Here is an 18133-nt window from a genome sequence, read left to right as displayed (position 1 = left end):
AATTATGCATATATTTAAGGCTTTCCCGGTGAAAACAGTCCTCTGCCTTTCTCTGCTGTCGACATCCTGTTATTAAACAAAAAATTATCACAATATAGCCGGCAGTTTTATTTCTGAGATTTGTTAGATAATGTGTGATGTGTGCAATTTGCATTTTTTAGTCTCTTTGTGTGTCGAGCTAGATAGTCTTAGCCTTGTAGAGCAACAGTGCTAGCATGTACGTTACTCTCACTTCAGCTTCAACAAACTCATGGCAGGTTGAAACTTTGCAAAGATGTTTTTCCCCCGTTAGTTTAAATGGAAAATGAGCGGCGGTCTACAGTCAGTAAAGGTTTATTCCTGGTTTCTGCATTTGACCTAAAATGTGACTTTGATTGGATTTTACTTTTGACCATGTGTGCATATTGTTTATCTTATATTTTTGGCTTTCCATGCCCATACCTACAGATCAAAGATATATATAATTAATTTCAATGAGTGAATTCAGTCAAAACAAGACTGAACAGGAGTCTGCAGCCATGCTAACATGCATGCTCTGTGAGGCTGTACAGAGGCACAGCAGTGCTATGAGCTGCGTGCCAGCGTCAGCATGCTAACATGCTTACAGTGACAATGCTGATGGTTAGGTGTAGTGTGAAACGTTACACCTGAACATCCTTGTTAGTGAACATGGTTCACCTACATGTGTACAGCTTTACACCTACACGTGTAGAGCTAATCACGTTAACCAACTTAATTTAAAATGGGCTAATTAAATAGTTTTGTAGGTATTTGGACCAAAATATTGGACAAAGTCAAATAAAGACCTGATGGTGGCTCTAGGTGAAAGGATTCATGAATCTGCACAAAATTTCATGCTAATCCAACAAATAAATGTTGTGATATTTCAGTCTGGACCACAGTGATGGACCAACAGACTGACATTTTCATTCCTTTAGTTATGCCGCTAGCATGACTCAAAATGTTGCCATAAACCTGCGTGAAAACATGCACACGACACACGTGTGTGTGCTAAAATAGGACTTTGTGCCCTTGGAGCTGACGTTACTGTTTCCTGCAGTTCCTCTAGCTGACAGGCCCCTACTTGTGTTCGACACTGTTATTACATAATGTTGGACTGCTGTGTCCACCCTTTGGGATTCGTCTTTGTCACATAGAGAACTAATGATTCTGAGTAATGGAGCCTCTCTGTCTCAGAGCGACTAACACAGTCATCTTTCTTTCTTTTTTTTCTTTCCCCTTCTCTCTCTCTCTCTCAGATGCTGCTGCTAAGAAAGCCTTCATCACAGAGGTGAGCTGCCATCTGTCCCTTTGATCATCTGATCTGTTATTGTTCTCTCTTTAGTTCATTTTGAGCCTCCACATCAATATCTGCTAGTTCTTTGGTCTTGGCTCGACAGTAAGGAAAGCCACTGCTGCACAAAGGTTTGATCTGAGGATCTTGGTCAGTGAATATTTGCAGGACATAATTTTCCTCTCTTGTTGCGCGAAGACAGTCGCAAATGTCAGTATAGACTACAGAGCAGCAGAAAGTGTAATCAAACTAAATATTCTTTTGTCTGAATTGTGTTTTCGAGACAACTTGGCTCAGGTTATCTTAATCTTCCTAATTTGGTAAATCCCATCCATCTGGTGCTTCAGCTACTATACTGTAGGTTAAATTCAAACATTTAGAAGTATTGGACAATTTAAAAAAATTCAGTCTACTGAGGACATAATTAATTCTGCTGAATTGCCGACGTATACCAAAAAGTGCAATAAACGTTACGTACAACAGCACTAACAATATTTATGTCAGATGTCTTGCTTTGAGATTAAAAACATCCATTGCAGCTTCTGCTACTGAAACAGTTTCTAAATCAGATTAAATTACTAATCTGACCTCAGGCTGTACACAGTCGGGGTATAATTGATTTGGGAGGTAAAGTTTCACTAAATAAAGATGCTTAGAACAGATGAACCAAAGTTTGCATGTTGCTTTAAAATAAACACCTGGTCTGCTCAGTGAAAAACATCAAAGCTTGAAATGGCTCTCATGCATTAATCCTGTGTCAATCCCCGGTCTTTCAGCATTTAAATAATCAATTTTAATGAACAGGTGCAAATCCTCCTCTCTCCCCCTCTCTCTCTCTCTCTCTCTCTCTCTCTTTCTCTCATCAGATGCCCTCATCCTCCGGCCAGCCTGGTCAGGGAAAGAAGATTGGTCACAGAGGGGTGGATGCATCAGGAGAGACCACTTACAAGAAGGTGAAGCACATGGCAGCATATTTTCTGTTTTTAAACAAGTGGGGTGCTTTGCTTAGTTTGTGTGAAGAACCTGAGAGATAAACATCTGAAATTGTGTTTTTCCAAGGTTGAAAGACGAGATTCATCTTTTTTTAATGCCAATTGACAATAATATTTCTTGTCTATTTACTGTATATAGATTTGTAAAGCATGTTATATTTCCCAAAATGATCTTCTCCATCTCAGAATAGGCCTGTTTTCATACTGTGAGGGTTACAGAAGGACAAGCATCTCACTCACCACGTCTCCCTCTGTCCCCCACCCCTCTGCAGACCACATCCTCAGCCTTGAAAGGTGCCATCCAGCTGGGCATCGGTTACACAGTGGGCAACCTGAGCTCCAAGCCCGAGAGAGACGTGTTGATGCAGGATTTCTACGTGGTGGAGAGCATCTTTTTCCCCAGGTCTCAACTGCAAACACACACATACAAAACAGGCTTCAGCATTACATTTCCAGTGCACATATGGATAATACAGGATTCATGTATGTTGCTGGAATGGATTTTTTGCTTACTGTCCTCTGATGCTCTTTACTCTGTAGCGAAGGCAGCAACCTCACTCCAGCTCACCATTTCCCAGACTTCCGCTTCAAAACATACGCTCCTGTGGCCTTCCGCTACTTCAGAGAACTGTTTGGCATCAGGCCGGATGACTACCTGGTAAGATTTAGACTTTTGTTTACTCATAGCTGTACCAGTGTGTGTGCCTCAGTGAATGAAATCTTCACATTAGAAGTACAGTATGTTATATAGCTATAGATCAGGTCTTTCTGGGATCAGAGAGCCACAAATAGTGTTTTAAGGAGAGATGCAAGCGAAATCCAGCAAATGACAATTGGTACTGCAATGTGGATGCAGCTCCTGGAGTTTTTCCACACCTTTCCACAGCAGACTCTTCCATAGAGGTCTCAGTGAGGTGTTTGGGAGGAGCACCTTTAAAGGAGCTGGGCACTATGTGTTCATTCATTCATTTATGTGTAACACGTTTGGCATGCCCGCTGCTTTGGGTGTAACCAAAGCAGCTCCTTTGCATCGGGTTTTGAGCTGGAACCACAAAATGTTTAAGCACTACTGACAAGAAAGTGGAGTAATAACAAGAGTAAGTCATGGCCCGACCAGAGCCGTCACATAAACAGCACAAACCTGAAACTATACACGTATTAAACGTGTGTGTAAATCATATATAAACAGTCAACCTCATCTCATGGTCTTGGTCGAAAGAAGCACTGAACAATCTGCAGCTCAGACCCAGACGGGTGAACAGGTGAGAAACAATTAAAGTGATCAAAATGCAGAATCCATAATTCTCATGTTGGCTATTTGAGTCTGACATTTGCACTGGCAGCCATGATTAGTGTGTAGTATTTATTCATTTCACTTAATCACATCTTCAGAAACACGTTACTGCCTGTTAAATTGCACCTCTTGGTGTGAAGTTAATGAGATAATATGACATGACTTTTACATGCCTCTGTACGCATGTTACCGTTTCCAGTCAGCCAGCTCGTTTTAACATTATCCTGTGTTCAGCTGTGTTTGATGTGACGAAAAGATATGAAATGAAATGTCAGGCTCCTCTGGGAGATGTGATGTTTGCCATTAGCAAAATGTACTGTGGGTGGGGGATCAGCTTCACCTCTTTCCAAAATGATGTCTGTCACTACTTGCTTTTAAGCAGTGGAGAGAACAGGCTGAGTAACTAACACATCAGCGGGGGAAACTGATGTGTGTTGAAACAGAGCTAAGATTGAACAGGTGTGCCAACTTGCACGAGTGTTCTTTTGTTTGTTGGATATTTGATCGCTAGTGTTTTTGAAATTATCTCATGTCTTGGTCTAGGAGGGCTTGAGTCATAATAAAATGCTTCATTAATATAGTGTCAGCAGGGAGTGATGAGCTAAGTGAATTCATCTGGAGATGAAGAGTCGCTATGCAAAGGCTGAAGCAGTTTGCCTCCCCAGTTTTTCTCACTGGCTACATTTACGTAGTTATTAGTAAAGAGAGTTATTATTCATAAGACAGTGCTTGTATTCATGTGTTCATTTAGAAAACTGTTTCATACTTTGTACACAGGAGAGCCACAGTAATTAAGAATGCACCCCCTCAACACCAGAGCTCTTTTTTCTGTTCACTCTGTCTTTCTGACACATTGCCACTGTGTCTCATGTGTCTTTTGTGAAGCTGTTGTTTTTCCATTAAATTAGATTGAAATGGTAGAGTAATGAACACAGACGGGTTTTCCTGGAAAATACAGGAAGAGTTGGTATTTGTTCCATTGTTCCTTAAATAACAAAACAATGCACGAGACCGGTGTGTCTGCCCAGGGGAACATCTTTGGCATGTGATGTCAAACCGGATCGCAGCAGATTTCCACAAATACTATACTATATATTAAGCAGCTACATAGAAAACAACTATGACTTTATATTTATTCTCTATTTATTTTGTAATTTTGTTTGGATGAAGGAAATCAGAAAATGCTGTGTACATGGCAGTATCTTTTTCAGAGTGATGAGCTCAATGCCGGCATATAGGCTTCCATATCAATGTTGTGAATAAAGAACATGGGCTAATCCACAATATCAGTGCATGTTTTGTTTGAGCTTTCCCTAATTTTCTGAACTTTCTTCTCTGTGTACGTCTCTGTGTGCGCCTGCAGTACTCCCTGTGTAACGAGCCCCTGATCGAGCTGTCCAATCCGGGCGCGAGTGGTTCAGTCTTCTATGTTACAAAGGACGACGAGTTCATCATCAAGACTGTGATGCACAAAGAGGCTGAGTTCTTACAGAAACTGCTGCCTGGATACTACATGGTAAGCAGAGACTGTGTGTGTGTGTGTGTGTGTAGTTAAAGGGTATGAGTGGGAATGTAAACAAGATGCTCTGTGACAGTATATCTCTGTCTTAGTTTTTAAAAAAAACTAAGACAGAGATATAACAAATCCGTACCAGTTATGTCTTCGATTGAAACAAAATGGGAAATCAAAACCACCACCTCTGCATTTCAGCTGTATTTTTTTTTTATTTGTTTATTATTTTCTATTTGTTTTTTTTTACTGAGCCTTAACTCTTACTTTAAGGTTCAGTAGTTTTCCCCTTTTTTCTCTTCGTGGTAGGCATCACACATGCAGGGTAATACATGGTGAATGAATATTGCTCATGCATGAAAATATACATTCTCATGCAAAACAAAAAGCCTGTCTTTATACTATCCAGTTGTTGAGGCACACACACACACACACACACAGATTCATACACGCTGACTCAGACTTTCATTTAAATGTCAGCCTCTCCTTATGTTCTTATTTTGAGGCATATATTTTTGTGATCTTAGGTTTATGTAAGAGCCTGGAAATCTCTCCTGACATCCTTTTCATATAAAGCAGACATAACAGCTCTATCATCTCCGACTGGAACCTGAGGCCACTAAGTTTCATAAGAGACTGACCGGTGTGTTTCGGAAGCCGGATGTACTGTACTTAAACCTAACAGAGCATGACTTGCACAAACAGTAACCCCCCACCCCCCTCCTCACCCTTTCCCACTCCCTCCTCTACAGTCTGTAGGCCCATTCTGAATGAAGTCAACCAGCAACAGCTCCATGTATGTCCATGCCGCTAATCCAGCCTCTCAGGTTCACAGCCCTCGGCTTTGTGTTTATTCATGTGCCGACAGCCGTGGCCAGAGACCACTGCAGGAATTCATTTAATCATTTAGGAACGTTAAAAGCACAGCACATTTGCTGTGACCTTTTCCATCGTTTTGCTTGTGCCCCGAAGCATTTTCACAGGTGTAATTGGTCTGAGAAAGAGGCATAATGAAAGCAGGGAGATTCAGGCTCATGTAGGGTGACTGTGCCCTGAGGTCAGGGCAGGTGGACTAAGGAAAAAACAAAACTGAAAAACCCCATAAACATAATGTAGATGGACACAAATATAGAGACTCACAGAAACAACAACCCAAACAAGTGATAAACAAAGTAAAGTAGCTTCAAAAAGACACAACATGCAGACAACAGATAACAGACATCACGCAGGCAGTCATTGGTGGAGTGCCACATGTCTTCCACAGCTGACTGGCTGATGGTAGTGGGCTGGCTGAGGAGTCTCGCTCTGGGCAGCATACAGATCACAGTGATGTAACCGACTCTTTCCCTTCTGTGTATTTCTCTATCGTACGCCTCGTCTTTCCATCCTCTCTCACGGTTTAATGTCTTATCACTCTCCCTGCTGCTGTGACACTCTCAGTGTAATTTATTTTGCTTTATCTCTCACTCTGCCCCGTGTTTTAATCCACTCTTTGCCCTGCTTCCCTTTCATGCTCATATTTGTTCTCCGTCCCTCTCTCCTCTCTCTCTCCTCTCCCTCACGTGTCGGTGTTGTTGGCTCGTCACTGCTCTGCCCTCTTAACATTGACAGAAGGGTCGTGTGTGGCTGACGGCAGAGGATGCTCTCTCTCTCTCTCTCTCTCTCTCTCTCTCTCTTTCTCTCTCTCTCTCTCTCTCTCTCTCTCTCTCTCTCTCTCTCTCTCTCTCTGTCCCCTCTCTTTACCAGTTTCTCTCAGCTGAAGGTCATTCACAAGCCTTTTAGCCACACTTCCACATTCATCCTTCATCTCTCCTCTCTCTGCTCCACTTCCCTTTTCCACTTGTAGTTACTCCTACTCCTTAACACTGCGCGTTGTGGACCATGTCTCTCTCTCTGCTCTCATTTGTCTAATGGGACTGAGCTGGCTCAGGCCCCGGGGTCAAAGCAGGTTTTTAACACCACACACGCGCCGACTAACCTCGTTTGTGAGGATTGACTACTGAAATATTCAGCACAGATTGGTGATGGAGGGGAGAACCCTGTGCAGAGTTGATTCACAATCACGTAAAAGCCATTTGCACTTTGTTCCTGTGCAGTGTCATTGTCTTGCACGTGAGCAAAATGAGCATAGTTCTGTTTTTTACTCTCCTTTGTATGGGGAACTTTTTAAGAGGCCACAAGTGAGTGACTGAACATCATACTATTGGCTGTTTCCTGTTACACTGTAAATATGGATGTTTTTAAAGGTTAATTCAAGTTTTATAACCCCATGAGGGACAGGCAATGAGAGAGGGTGGTTACACAAACTCCACATCACTTAATCCTTCACCCTTTTCGTAACTCTGGCTGGGTACGCTGCGGCTTGACTGTAACCAGACTTGGCAGAATTGTAATTACAGTTTGAGTCTGTCCACTTTCATGTATCACAGCACTGTGAAAAAATCTTGACTTGTGTTCGCTCGGTTATGTAATGGACTCTGGTGTGAGCAGATGACAAATGTGTAACTGTAGCCAAAGTGTGTGTAGACTGAGAGTCGTCTGTTATACATTTATATCAAAATCTTGACTTCTCTGATCCTGCGGAGTGTCAAGAACAATTTCTTTGGCACATCTTACCGTCTTGTAAAACGTGATAATAGATTGTGTGGTGACCCAGCCAGCCTTTCCCTAAAACTAGACTTTCTCCCTCTCTTCTTCTGCCCTGCTTTTACAGAACCTGAATCAGAACCCTCGCACTTTGCTGCCCAAATTTTTTGGCCTCTACTGTGTCCAGTCGGGCGGGAAAAACATCCGCGTGGTGGTGATGAACAACGTTCTTCCCCGCGTCGTTCGGATGCACCTCAAGTACGACCTGAAGGGCTCCACCTATAAGAGGCGAGCATCCAAGAAGGAGAGGGAGAAGGCCAGGCCCACTTTTAAAGACCTGGACTTCATGCAAGACTTGCAAGACGGACTTTTGCTGGACCAGGACACTTACAACGCGCTAGTCAAGACACTACAGAGAGACTGCCTGGTAAGAGAGATGAAAGGAGAGCGAAGAGGGAGGGAATACAGACTCCTCACTCACTCTATTTACATTTTTCTGTTGAGATAAACACAAGAGACACATGGTACGATGGAGAGAGTATGAACTGAGAGTGAGATGGCGAGGGTGGTTTACTGATTCTGCTGGAGGAGCTACATCACACCCTGATGAAGACTCTCCAGAGAGACGGTGTAGATCCTCAGCAGTAATGGTTAGAGGGGAGGATTAGTGGGAGGGTAGGAGGAAGGATAAAGTGATGCCATAATGCAGTGTCCCACAGGGAAAGAGATAGATAAAGGGAGATAGAGTAAAATCTGGAAAAAAAGGAAATGGAGAAGAGTTGGACAAGCCAGGGGACTGATGGTGCCCCTGATCAATAAAAAAAGTGGATGGGAGAGTAGGTGGCAAAGAAGGCAGAGAGAGAAAAAGCTATTTATGATAGCATTTGGCATTCCCAGGATCCCTCACTATAAATTAGAGCTTTGTTACGAGCAAGAGGTTTAACAGGGCGTCACGTCCGGTGGCAGGCGAGCTCTGGTCTAGTAAATCACCACCTCTCGTTCACATTTATAGGTTGTGTGCTTGGGAGGAAGTATATGCACACACACTTGCTCTCTTATCCATTGTTTATTAATGCGTACATGCTTGTGCATCATTGTGTCTTGCATACGGGACTAACATCTCCAGTGTTATGGGTCCCATTCCCACTGGTGCGGAGGCTGTGGTGCACTCTCGATAAAAGCCTTCATCCAGTTTAAACACAACATGTCTTTCAATCACCCCACACTTAACATCTTTCCGTATGTGTCCTCGGCTCAGGTGCTGGAAAGCTTTAAGATCATGGACTACAGCCTGCTGCTCGGGGTTCACAACATGGACCAGGCAGAGAGAGAGAGGCAGATGGAGGGCTCCCAGGGCAGCAGCGATGAGAAGAGGCCTGTGGCCCAGCAGAAGGCCCTGTACTCCACAGCCATGGAGTCCATCCAGGGAGGAGCAGCCTGCGGAGGGTCCATCGACACTGACGACACGTGAGTTTAGCCAGAGAGACAAGAGGATGCTGGCAGTAGAGCTCGGTGATAAATGCTGGCACATATTAATAATAATAAACACGGTGGAAATTAAATTAATAAGTAGAAACCTTTATTGGTTGGAACTTATTCAGCTTATTCACCTTGATGACAAACCTGAGATGTGCCCATCAAACAGTCAGAAGTGTCGAGCCAGAGGATTTCCTGCTGTGTGGATTAAAAGATCGGCAGTACAGCTAGAAGCCAAACCCTGCAGGTTATAAAATTAAGACAGCTGGAATTTGACTGTTGCTTGTATGAAGGGAGTTTGAAAACACCTTAATTCACTGGACACAGTTCAGTTAAAAGAAGAAATGCTCAACCTTAACCTCATGGCCTGTCATCACTTTAGTCTCGGTCCAAACTGCAGGACTCATGGCTTAAAAAACTGAGCAGGAGTGTTTTAAAACTATGACAGGTAAATGAATGATTCACAGGATCTCTTACCAAATCACAGACGGCAGCTGAAAACATTTTTTGTCTGAATGACAAATTTTACGTTGCCATTTCATTTCCCGTCTCGTTCCAGGATGGGCGGTATCCCAGCTGTCAACGGGAGGGGAGAGAGACTTCTTCTCTACATCGGAATCATCGACATCCTGCAGTCCTACAGGTGATCATCACTACAACCACGTGATTAGACGTAGCCTCCCCTTCAGCTTTAAATCCCGCAGTATGACACAGGCTCAAGATTAATATCTGTGTACACACTGTACCTTCCTACTGCAGTGCCTACACTGAAACAACATAATCACATCAGACAGCACATTTAGGGTTCTCGAGGCATGTTGCTTATGTTCATTGGCCTATGACCCTAATATCTACGACACTTTTACCATCACTTTATTAAACTGTGCTTCCCTTTGTTTCTGCAGGCTAATCAAGAAACTGGAGCACACGTGGAAGGCTTTGGTTCATGACGGGGTGAGTTTTTAATAGCTCCGTACCTAGAGACATAGCCAGATGCAGGAACATGAACTATATTGTACACACAAAAGATCAAAAATATATGAACTCTTCTCTAATCATATAACAGGATTTTTTTGCCTGAACTGTGTGAATATCATTTTATGTTTTCCTATCATATTATTCTGACTCTGTCCCTCCTCTGGGAAAGTGCACAAAAGGAACAACAGTTACATTTAACTTGAACAAGATGTGATTAACTGGAGCCTCAAGCTTTATTTGTTTTCAGATCTTTGTGTGTACGAGGACTTTTATTAGCTTCAAGTCTGACAAACTTCATTGGTTTGAAGAAGAGCTTGTTTGTCTGTGTGGATGTTCAATTCATCTCTGTCAGCTCATATCCTACCTCATCTGTCCATCTCGCTCCTTTTCAACCTGTAAACCTGTGAATATTCCCCTGGTCCAGGCGCTCCACTCTCCCTTTTTCTTCACACAGTCATAAGAAGTATCATAAGAAGTCACGGAAAGCAGGTCTGCTTAGAAATAATAATGTCTATGAGTGTGTACCAAAGCGTATTAGAAGCCAGCTTTAGGCAGAGCTATGATTACTCAAATGTTAATTATATATCACCAGCCACAGCTCTCTTTTATAAAGCTAATATTTTAATATTGCTGTGTTTTGCTTTGTCTTCTGTCATTGCCATGAAGATTAGCCATTACCACCTTTGCTCGTAGTAAATCACCTTTATGAACACTCAGCCTTTATTGAAGTAACAAAGACAGACACACAGTGTTTTGTGAAGCGGAGTCAGTTGCACACTCTCCTGCTGTTATGGAGAAAGCAGACGTTTTTACTGCTTTATTTGAGTAAAGACTGTGCACTTTGGTTCCCTATACAATCCCTTGTATATTTTGAAAAGTGCGTGGGCTTCAAAATGCATCATGGGGCATCTTAATGTCAACAAATCACGACCACATTAATTTTAGAGACATAAGTTTACTTCCATTAACAAATCAGGATCAGTGCTATGAAGACTGGCAGCTCTGACCAGCCCACACACAACATTTTCTATTGTGTGCTGCCAGGTCTGATCTCAGTGGAAAATTTGGTACGGTATATCACTTGTTGACTCAAGTGAGATTGATTTGCAGCTCAAAACAGAAAGAAACATTCGCTCTTGAATAAATGTAGCTACAGCCATCAAAGCGAATGAGCAAAATAATGGCAGAGAAATCTCTTGGACTGAAGTATGATCATCTTTGAAGGAGAGTAAACAGGGCATCTGGGAAGTGTGTTATATAAAACATTAGACTACGATTTGACTTATTTTATTTATTATTATTATTATTATTTATTTTCCAGAATTATTCCAAGCTATCACATACTGACAGTGCCAGCAATTTTAAACTTTAGTTGAAATATTGTTTGACGTTGCCTGCACTTTGGGAGTGCTCTCATTCTCTCGCCACATCCCTCGACTCCGAAACACCTCACATTTATTCATCCACCCGGGAGTTTACTCTGTGCATCATCAACAATCAGCTCTCAAAGATAGAGTCAGCTGTACAGTCCACCCCCACTTACTCCACTCAAATGCAAGACGTGTGGGAGAGCAAGCAACCCCGTAACGGCCTCTTGTGCGTCACTGCTAATGATGATAATGGATACTCCACGCTTCTTTCTGTGTCACATACAGTTGGCTCAGTTACATGAATGCCTTCAAAGATGTTACTCATTGTGAACTTCAGTGATGCTGATTCAAAAAAGCTAATAGTGACTGTGTAGGAAGGAGCAGCTTCACTTCTGTCTCCTCCTTCCCTCCTTTCCTCTTTCAGTCTAAACCAAACACCAAGTGTCAGCTGTCAGTCTGCTGGCAGTTTGATCTCCGTCTGCTGCAACATAAATAATGAAGAGACGTGTCTGTGGACTCGTCTGACTGTGTTTCTGTCCATCATTTGTCTTTCTTTGTGTGGTGCTCTGTCTGGTGTGTTGACCCAGAGAGAAGAATTACTGAAATGGGACACTAAGGGACTAAAAGACGGTTAATCTACTGTAAGCACTAGTTTGATCGTTTTATCCATGCACCACTTGTCTCATTAATCTCTTTGTCTCTCCTCAGGACACTGTATCAGTCCACCGGCCTGGCTTCTATGCCGACAGGTTCTTCAAGTTCATGAGCAACACGGTTTTCAAGAAGAGTTCCTGTGAGTTAAATGTACATCAGGACACTGCCTTACATAGTCAAACCGAGCCGTGTGGGGAGAGCCACAGATGCGAATGTCAGATGCCAGGCTTTTGTCTCTTTTACTGCCGAGCTTTGGCAGGAAAATCAGAGATGGTAGCTAACTGCCTTATTAGGTGCTGCTTTGTGTCATATGAGAGAGCTACGCGAGTTTGATCCTTGTGGAGCTTTCTTTTGAATTATTTTACAAGAATATTCACACAAGGAAAGAATTCAGTGGAACTGGGCTATAAATACATTGTGATTTACTACATATCCCAGAATGAACTCTAACAAAAATCTGCTAGAGAGAGGGGGTCTTTGGAAACAAGCACAACATACCATGCCACACGCGTTTTCCCACTGTGATGTGTTGATGTGTTTTGTCCCTCAGCTCTGAAGTCATCTCCATCCAAGAAGGGTCGCGTGTCGTTGATGGTGCCAAAGTGCGCTGGTCCCGGTGCAGCCTGGTCAGCCAGCCAGCTGCCCTCTGAGAGGGACGAGAACATCTATGACCTGAGAGGAGCTCGCAGCTTCCCAACACTAGAGGATGAGGGTAAATTACACAGTGCTGAAGATACCCGGACACGGATAATAGGAACAGAAGCACACGTCCAGAAATTACCATCTGTAGTCACTGTGGAGCATCAGTGTTAAGAGAGTTTTGATTTTGACTGCAGGCAATCAGCTCTTATTTTGCAGAACTTAGCTTTTGGTCTCGGTACAGTTTCCTACACTTCAGAGTAAAACACAGTTCAGGTCACATTCAGAAAAAGTGCAGTTTCTGTCCACATGACCACAACAGGCTTGTACCTGTTGCCACGGGAAGCAAAAGGCTACACAAGCAGAACAGACGACATAGTAAATAGCAATTAAATAGCAATAGTAAAGAAAATTAAGAGGCAGCAGCAGCTTTCTCAAAAGATAAGTAATAACATTTGTTTGTGTCTTTTTCTTTCTGCTCCAGGGCGACCAGATCTTCTTCCATGTACTCCGCCATCATTTGAAGAGGCCACCACAGCGTCTATCGCCACCACTCTGTCTTCTACCACCTCTCTGTCCATCCCTGAGAGATCCCCATCTGACACGGCAGAGCACCCCCGCTACAGGCAAAAACACACGCACGCACACATAAATTGAAACACCGGAGTGATCTTTTTCAGTCCGAGCCTTGTTGCTACCACAGCACAGTCGACATTGTACTTTCATTCAGTCAGCGTTGCCCTATTTTGTGTTGACAGGTCTTGTTTCCATAAGAGTATATTATTCTTTTGTTGGGTTAATTTGCCTGAAACCCTTAAGTCACAATTTAAACAGAGAAAATTCACATTATTGCCTCAGTAGTTACTCATGTGAACGTTTTAAGAGCCACACCTAACGCGCTGCGTGTTAGCTAACTGCTACAGTCCTCATATGCAGCTTGTACTGACACTGTGTCCTCTGTTTTCAGGAGGCACACCCAGTCTCTCAGCCATGATGGGAGGTGAGTCAGGACCATGAATGCTACTTTCACTTCATAAACCTTTTTAAGCAGGATTAACTCAGCTGTTTTTATAATGTTTTGAGCTTTGCTAGCTTTATGTTTTCGCAGCGTTACACATAGCAGGGTGTGGTGGGAGGTTAGAAGAGAAATGCAGGGTCTGCCTGTCGGTCAGTGGGTTTATGAGTAGGCCCATTCTTCCTGTTGCTAAGATGTCTGTGGGTGTAAGTGTTTTTCAGATGTGTTTCATTTCCTCTGTGCATGTTTTTATTTTTTTAATGTGTGTTTATTTGTGTTCAGGACCCAGGAGGAGCTGCGTGTGCGTGAGGAGGATCAGCAGACCATCACAGTGGAGGTGGAACTGAAGAGACACGACAGTGAGCCCACCATCTCTGTTCCTCAGCCTTCACCTGAAACCAGGTACGTAAAACATCATGTAGTCACAAATATTACAAATAAGACATGAGAGAGGTAAATGCAATTAATGAAGATCTGATGAATAGAAATAACACTCAGATTCCCAACATACATGAAATCATGGGATCCGTCACTAACCAGTGAACCAGCTCCGGGCAACACCACCTGACGACATCATCAGTGATGTCCTGATGCTCTTATTATTTATTATATTGACTTTGCTTCTTTACTACCTGAGCGTATTAGCATAGCACAATGTAAACTATGTTTTATGGTTTTATGGAATTTCAGTTCAAAACCCAGTGACCCCTTGTCGCAGGTTTTAGCCTTCGTATGGACGCAGCTTTTGAGCAATTCAACAAAGAATGATTTTTCCTCATCAAAGTGTTGAATTTGTTGGATTTTTTTTTTTTTAAATCTGAGGAGCTGAGAGTATTTATAGATAACAGATCTTGATATTTAGCTCACCCTCTAACACTGCAACTTTCCAAACTGTTGAATGTCTGACACCAAATGGACCATAAATAATTAAAATGACACACACACACAGCTTTGTCCCCTTTTGACCATAAACAGTGACAAAAAGGGTCAGCTCAGTCAGGCGCTCCCTGTAGACATGTGACCCTGATAGAGAATAGATAAGCTGTCGAGCTGCTGTGAGTCCTCCATGACCCCAATCATCAGTATGACTCAGTTTGACGTGGCAGTATAAATAACCTGCTGCCAGTGTCTCACCTGGGCTCAGCCAGCTGTTAGATTAGCACCCCTCACCTGTCTCACACACACACATGCAGTCACGCACACAGTTTCTAACATAGCACACAGATGAACACTGAAAACAGACTGACCCATTTGTTCACTGGGCTCAGGGGTCTCCTGTTTTGGACAGATAAATGCTGCAGGCACTGTGTGAAGCAGGCGTCTACTTTACAGTAATTAGGTTATGAGAGAGCGCACATTCATGTTAATTTGTGTAGTGTGTGTGAGCACTGTGTGTGTGTGTGTGTGTATTTTTTTTTATGGGGTGACACTGTGGGCCAGATAAGGGGCCAAAGGAGACCTGATGGGGGAACCAGCCTGTAGAAGTAGGGCAGTGGGGCAGGAAGCCTGCACGCCTGAGGCTGCTCCCATAAAGCCGGGACGACCTGACACTTTGCATATTTTTAACCTGGTTTTTAATTGACTCAAGTTTATTGGTAAAGTGTTTTTTTAGATTTATATGAAAATGAAAACGCATTACAAATAGAAAATAGTAGGAGAATCATGACTGGAAAAACACAACGTCATGTTTAAGTCACATGAAATAAATTCTGAACAGAACCAAATGGAGCTGATGCAACACAATGACAGTGGGGCTTACATTTAAACCCGGGGTTAGGTCAGTGAGAATCAGGGTGGGGTTGCCGAGGGAAACCAACTGAATAATTGGGTCTGATGCTGACAAGGCAGTGGCTAGACATATGGCCCGGGGGTCTGGACGGAGATGGGGGATGGAGGAAGGAGGTGGGCGGTGAGAGCGGTGCGGTGACAGGCGACTAAATTAACCATCTGAACCATCTTCTTCAAGGAGAGAGAGTTTTAAGTGGGAAAGAGGGAATGGGACAATGGATTGGAAGAGAAGATGAGTAGAAAGAGTGATGTGTGAAGAAAGAGTGGGAGGGAGAGAAAAAGAACGAGGAAAAGAAGTCAGCATCAGCAAATGAAAGATGGAGAGTCTGATATACTGAGAGACGTGCAAGATATATGTGGAGTTTCATAAAAATATATCTAGCAGAAATGAAAAATGGGGTGAAAGAGACTCTCTGCATGGCAACCATCCCTCCTGTCCCCCTCGTTTATTCAGCCAATCGGTTCCCTCTTTCGGATGCCAACTCGGCTTTTTTGCCTCAGTGGCCAGCAGACGGGCTTTTCCTCTGGTGGAGTTAAGCTCAACACAGAAGCTGAGAAAGCAATGTGGATGCGCCTAAATCCTTCCTAATAGTTGATGATCTGGCCAGGAACAACAGCCAGCTGGCAAATCTTTGAGCTTAACCAGCTAAACCACATACAACACATGCACACACACACACAGCTGTTGAATTTTAGTCTAATAGCTTGGTCCTGTTTCTCTGGCCTGCTGCAGGAAAGTGGCTTTTGGCAAGTGACCCAATTAATGGCTCTTAATATCAGCATCTGCTGTGTGTGTGTGTGTGTACGTCTGTAACCAGGTTGCTTCTTTTGTTCCTAATGTACACAGGCCCTTTGTAATATTGACTTATATCATAATATTGTAAAAAACAAAACAAAAGGTTTACCCCAGGGGGCATGGGGAAATTGAAGAGGGGGGCGCCTGAGAGAGAGATGCAGGGACACAGTGCTAGGTAAAAGAGGCGAGTGCCACAGCAGTGGCTGCAATGCACAGCTTATGGAGGCAATAAAGGTACTTTAAAACCCTTGGTGTTCAGTTGCACTTGCCTTCAAAAATCACGCTCCTTTTTTCTGAATCTTAATTCTACAATCTGAACAGCCAGACATGATACACATATTTTTAGATTCAGTGCAACAATCATCAGTTGTCTCAGTTTTGTCTTTGGGCAGCCCACAGTGTCAGACTTTGACAAATCCACTTTCCCACAGTGGGGTTCAGGAAGTAGCCGGCGCCGAGGCCCATGATGCCGCAGCACCCTCCAGCTGTTCGTCAGTACCTGAAGCAGCCTCCTCCTCGTCTGCCCCAGCTGCTCCCTCCTCTCCCGGGGCGGCCGAGGAAGCCCCACCCAGTCCAAAGTTGGTGGTGGTGGAGGCAGACAGGGCCAGCCAGGTGTCCGGCTCAGGCTGCACCAGCCAGGCTTCAGTGGACGATGATGATGACGTGCCAATCACAGATATCTACTTTGTAAGTAAAAACCCTTCCACACACACTAACACACACATATCCTCACACATGTATACACATTTATGTACTTTTAGATATTATGAAAACAAAAGTAAACTCATCTCAGACTAGGACTTGCTCGTCTCTTCTCATCTTTTTCAGTTTCATAATTTTATTTAGCCACCAAATCATCCCAGGGTCAGAGTCAATGTATTAAAGGTTGTAAAGTCACTGGACTGTGCTGTATGATGCTTTCCTACAGAGGCGCTGACACAGGGACCACAAAAAGCAGGTGGAGGCTCAGGCTGGTATGGGAATAAGAGCGTGTGCAGTCATTGCTTGACGTGTGTGGTGCATTCACTTGAAGGATGTGTTTGACATTTTGGGAAATATGCTAAAATATGCTTCTTGCTTGGGGTTAAAAAAGAAGATCAGTAGCTACTTCCTGTCTTTATGCTAAGCTAAGCAAATTAGCATATTTCCCCGAGTGTCAAACTATTCCTTTAAACACAGTGTTTTGCAGTGTTCACTCAGGTTTGGGGTGTTTTTAGAGTGATAATAATAACATATGCACCATCACTTTGCTACTCTTTTCTAAAATGATCTTCAACAAAGCTGCAGACACGTTCACATTTTGTGTAAATAACAACTAAAGCTTTTGCAGCTGACTACCGTGAGATAGTGTTGTGTTGGCAGGTGTAAATGTGCCCGAAAGCACAGCTATAAATGAATGTATGAGTGTCAGGTGGAGCACGGAGAGTGGAGCCTCTGATCAGAGCTACAGATAGAAATGTTCCCACCTGGCGACGCTCCTACCGGGTGTCCCGTGTCAGGAATCAAACACCCTCTAATGTGGCATGAGAAATCCTAACGACCAACACGTTAGTCAACGAGCTCCCACAGTTATTTCACCTCCTTCTCAGCTGAAAGGCTCTGGCAGATGCCCAGTTGGTGCTTCAAAAGGAGGTGATGTTCTCTCTGTAAACAACAGCAGGGGGTCTGTAAGCGCTGCATGTGGCTAAGTGACGCTGTGCACGTCCTGACATGTAACTACACAGAAACACGCCAGCAGGCA

The 18133-nt window shown here is 43.4% G+C and overlaps 1 protein-coding gene across 1 annotated transcript in view; it reads left to right on the top strand.

Annotated features, from left to right (window-relative positions):
- Nucleotides 1-18133, top strand: part of pip5k1ca (phosphatidylinositol-4-phosphate 5-kinase, type I, gamma a) — a 38193-nt gene that overhangs the window by 14432 nt on the left and 5628 nt on the right. Inside the window, exons 2-16 of the mRNA XM_041040140.1 lie at nucleotides 1260-1291; nucleotides 2161-2247; nucleotides 2559-2689; nucleotides 2827-2944; nucleotides 4944-5096; nucleotides 7804-8103; nucleotides 8935-9143; nucleotides 9712-9795; nucleotides 10058-10106; nucleotides 12209-12293; nucleotides 12705-12866; nucleotides 13278-13419; nucleotides 13761-13793; nucleotides 14091-14210; nucleotides 16824-17079. Of these exons, the coding sequence (XP_040896074.1) occupies nucleotides 1260-1291; nucleotides 2161-2247; nucleotides 2559-2689; nucleotides 2827-2944; nucleotides 4944-5096; nucleotides 7804-8103; nucleotides 8935-9143; nucleotides 9712-9795; nucleotides 10058-10106; nucleotides 12209-12293; nucleotides 12705-12866; nucleotides 13278-13419; nucleotides 13761-13793; nucleotides 14091-14210; nucleotides 16824-17079 (1961 nt within the window). The remainder of the gene's footprint in view (nucleotides 1-1259; nucleotides 1292-2160; nucleotides 2248-2558; nucleotides 2690-2826; nucleotides 2945-4943; nucleotides 5097-7803; nucleotides 8104-8934; nucleotides 9144-9711; nucleotides 9796-10057; nucleotides 10107-12208; nucleotides 12294-12704; nucleotides 12867-13277; nucleotides 13420-13760; nucleotides 13794-14090; nucleotides 14211-16823; nucleotides 17080-18133) is intronic.

The sequence above is a fragment of the Toxotes jaculatrix genome, chromosome 6 (assembly GCF_017976425.1).
Source record: "Toxotes jaculatrix isolate fToxJac2 chromosome 6, fToxJac2.pri, whole genome shotgun sequence".
NCBI classification, from domain to species: domain Eukaryota; kingdom Metazoa; phylum Chordata; class Actinopteri; family Toxotidae; genus Toxotes; species Toxotes jaculatrix.
The sequence above is the reverse complement of the archived record's forward strand: the minus strand, read 5'-3'. Positions and strand labels throughout refer to the sequence as shown.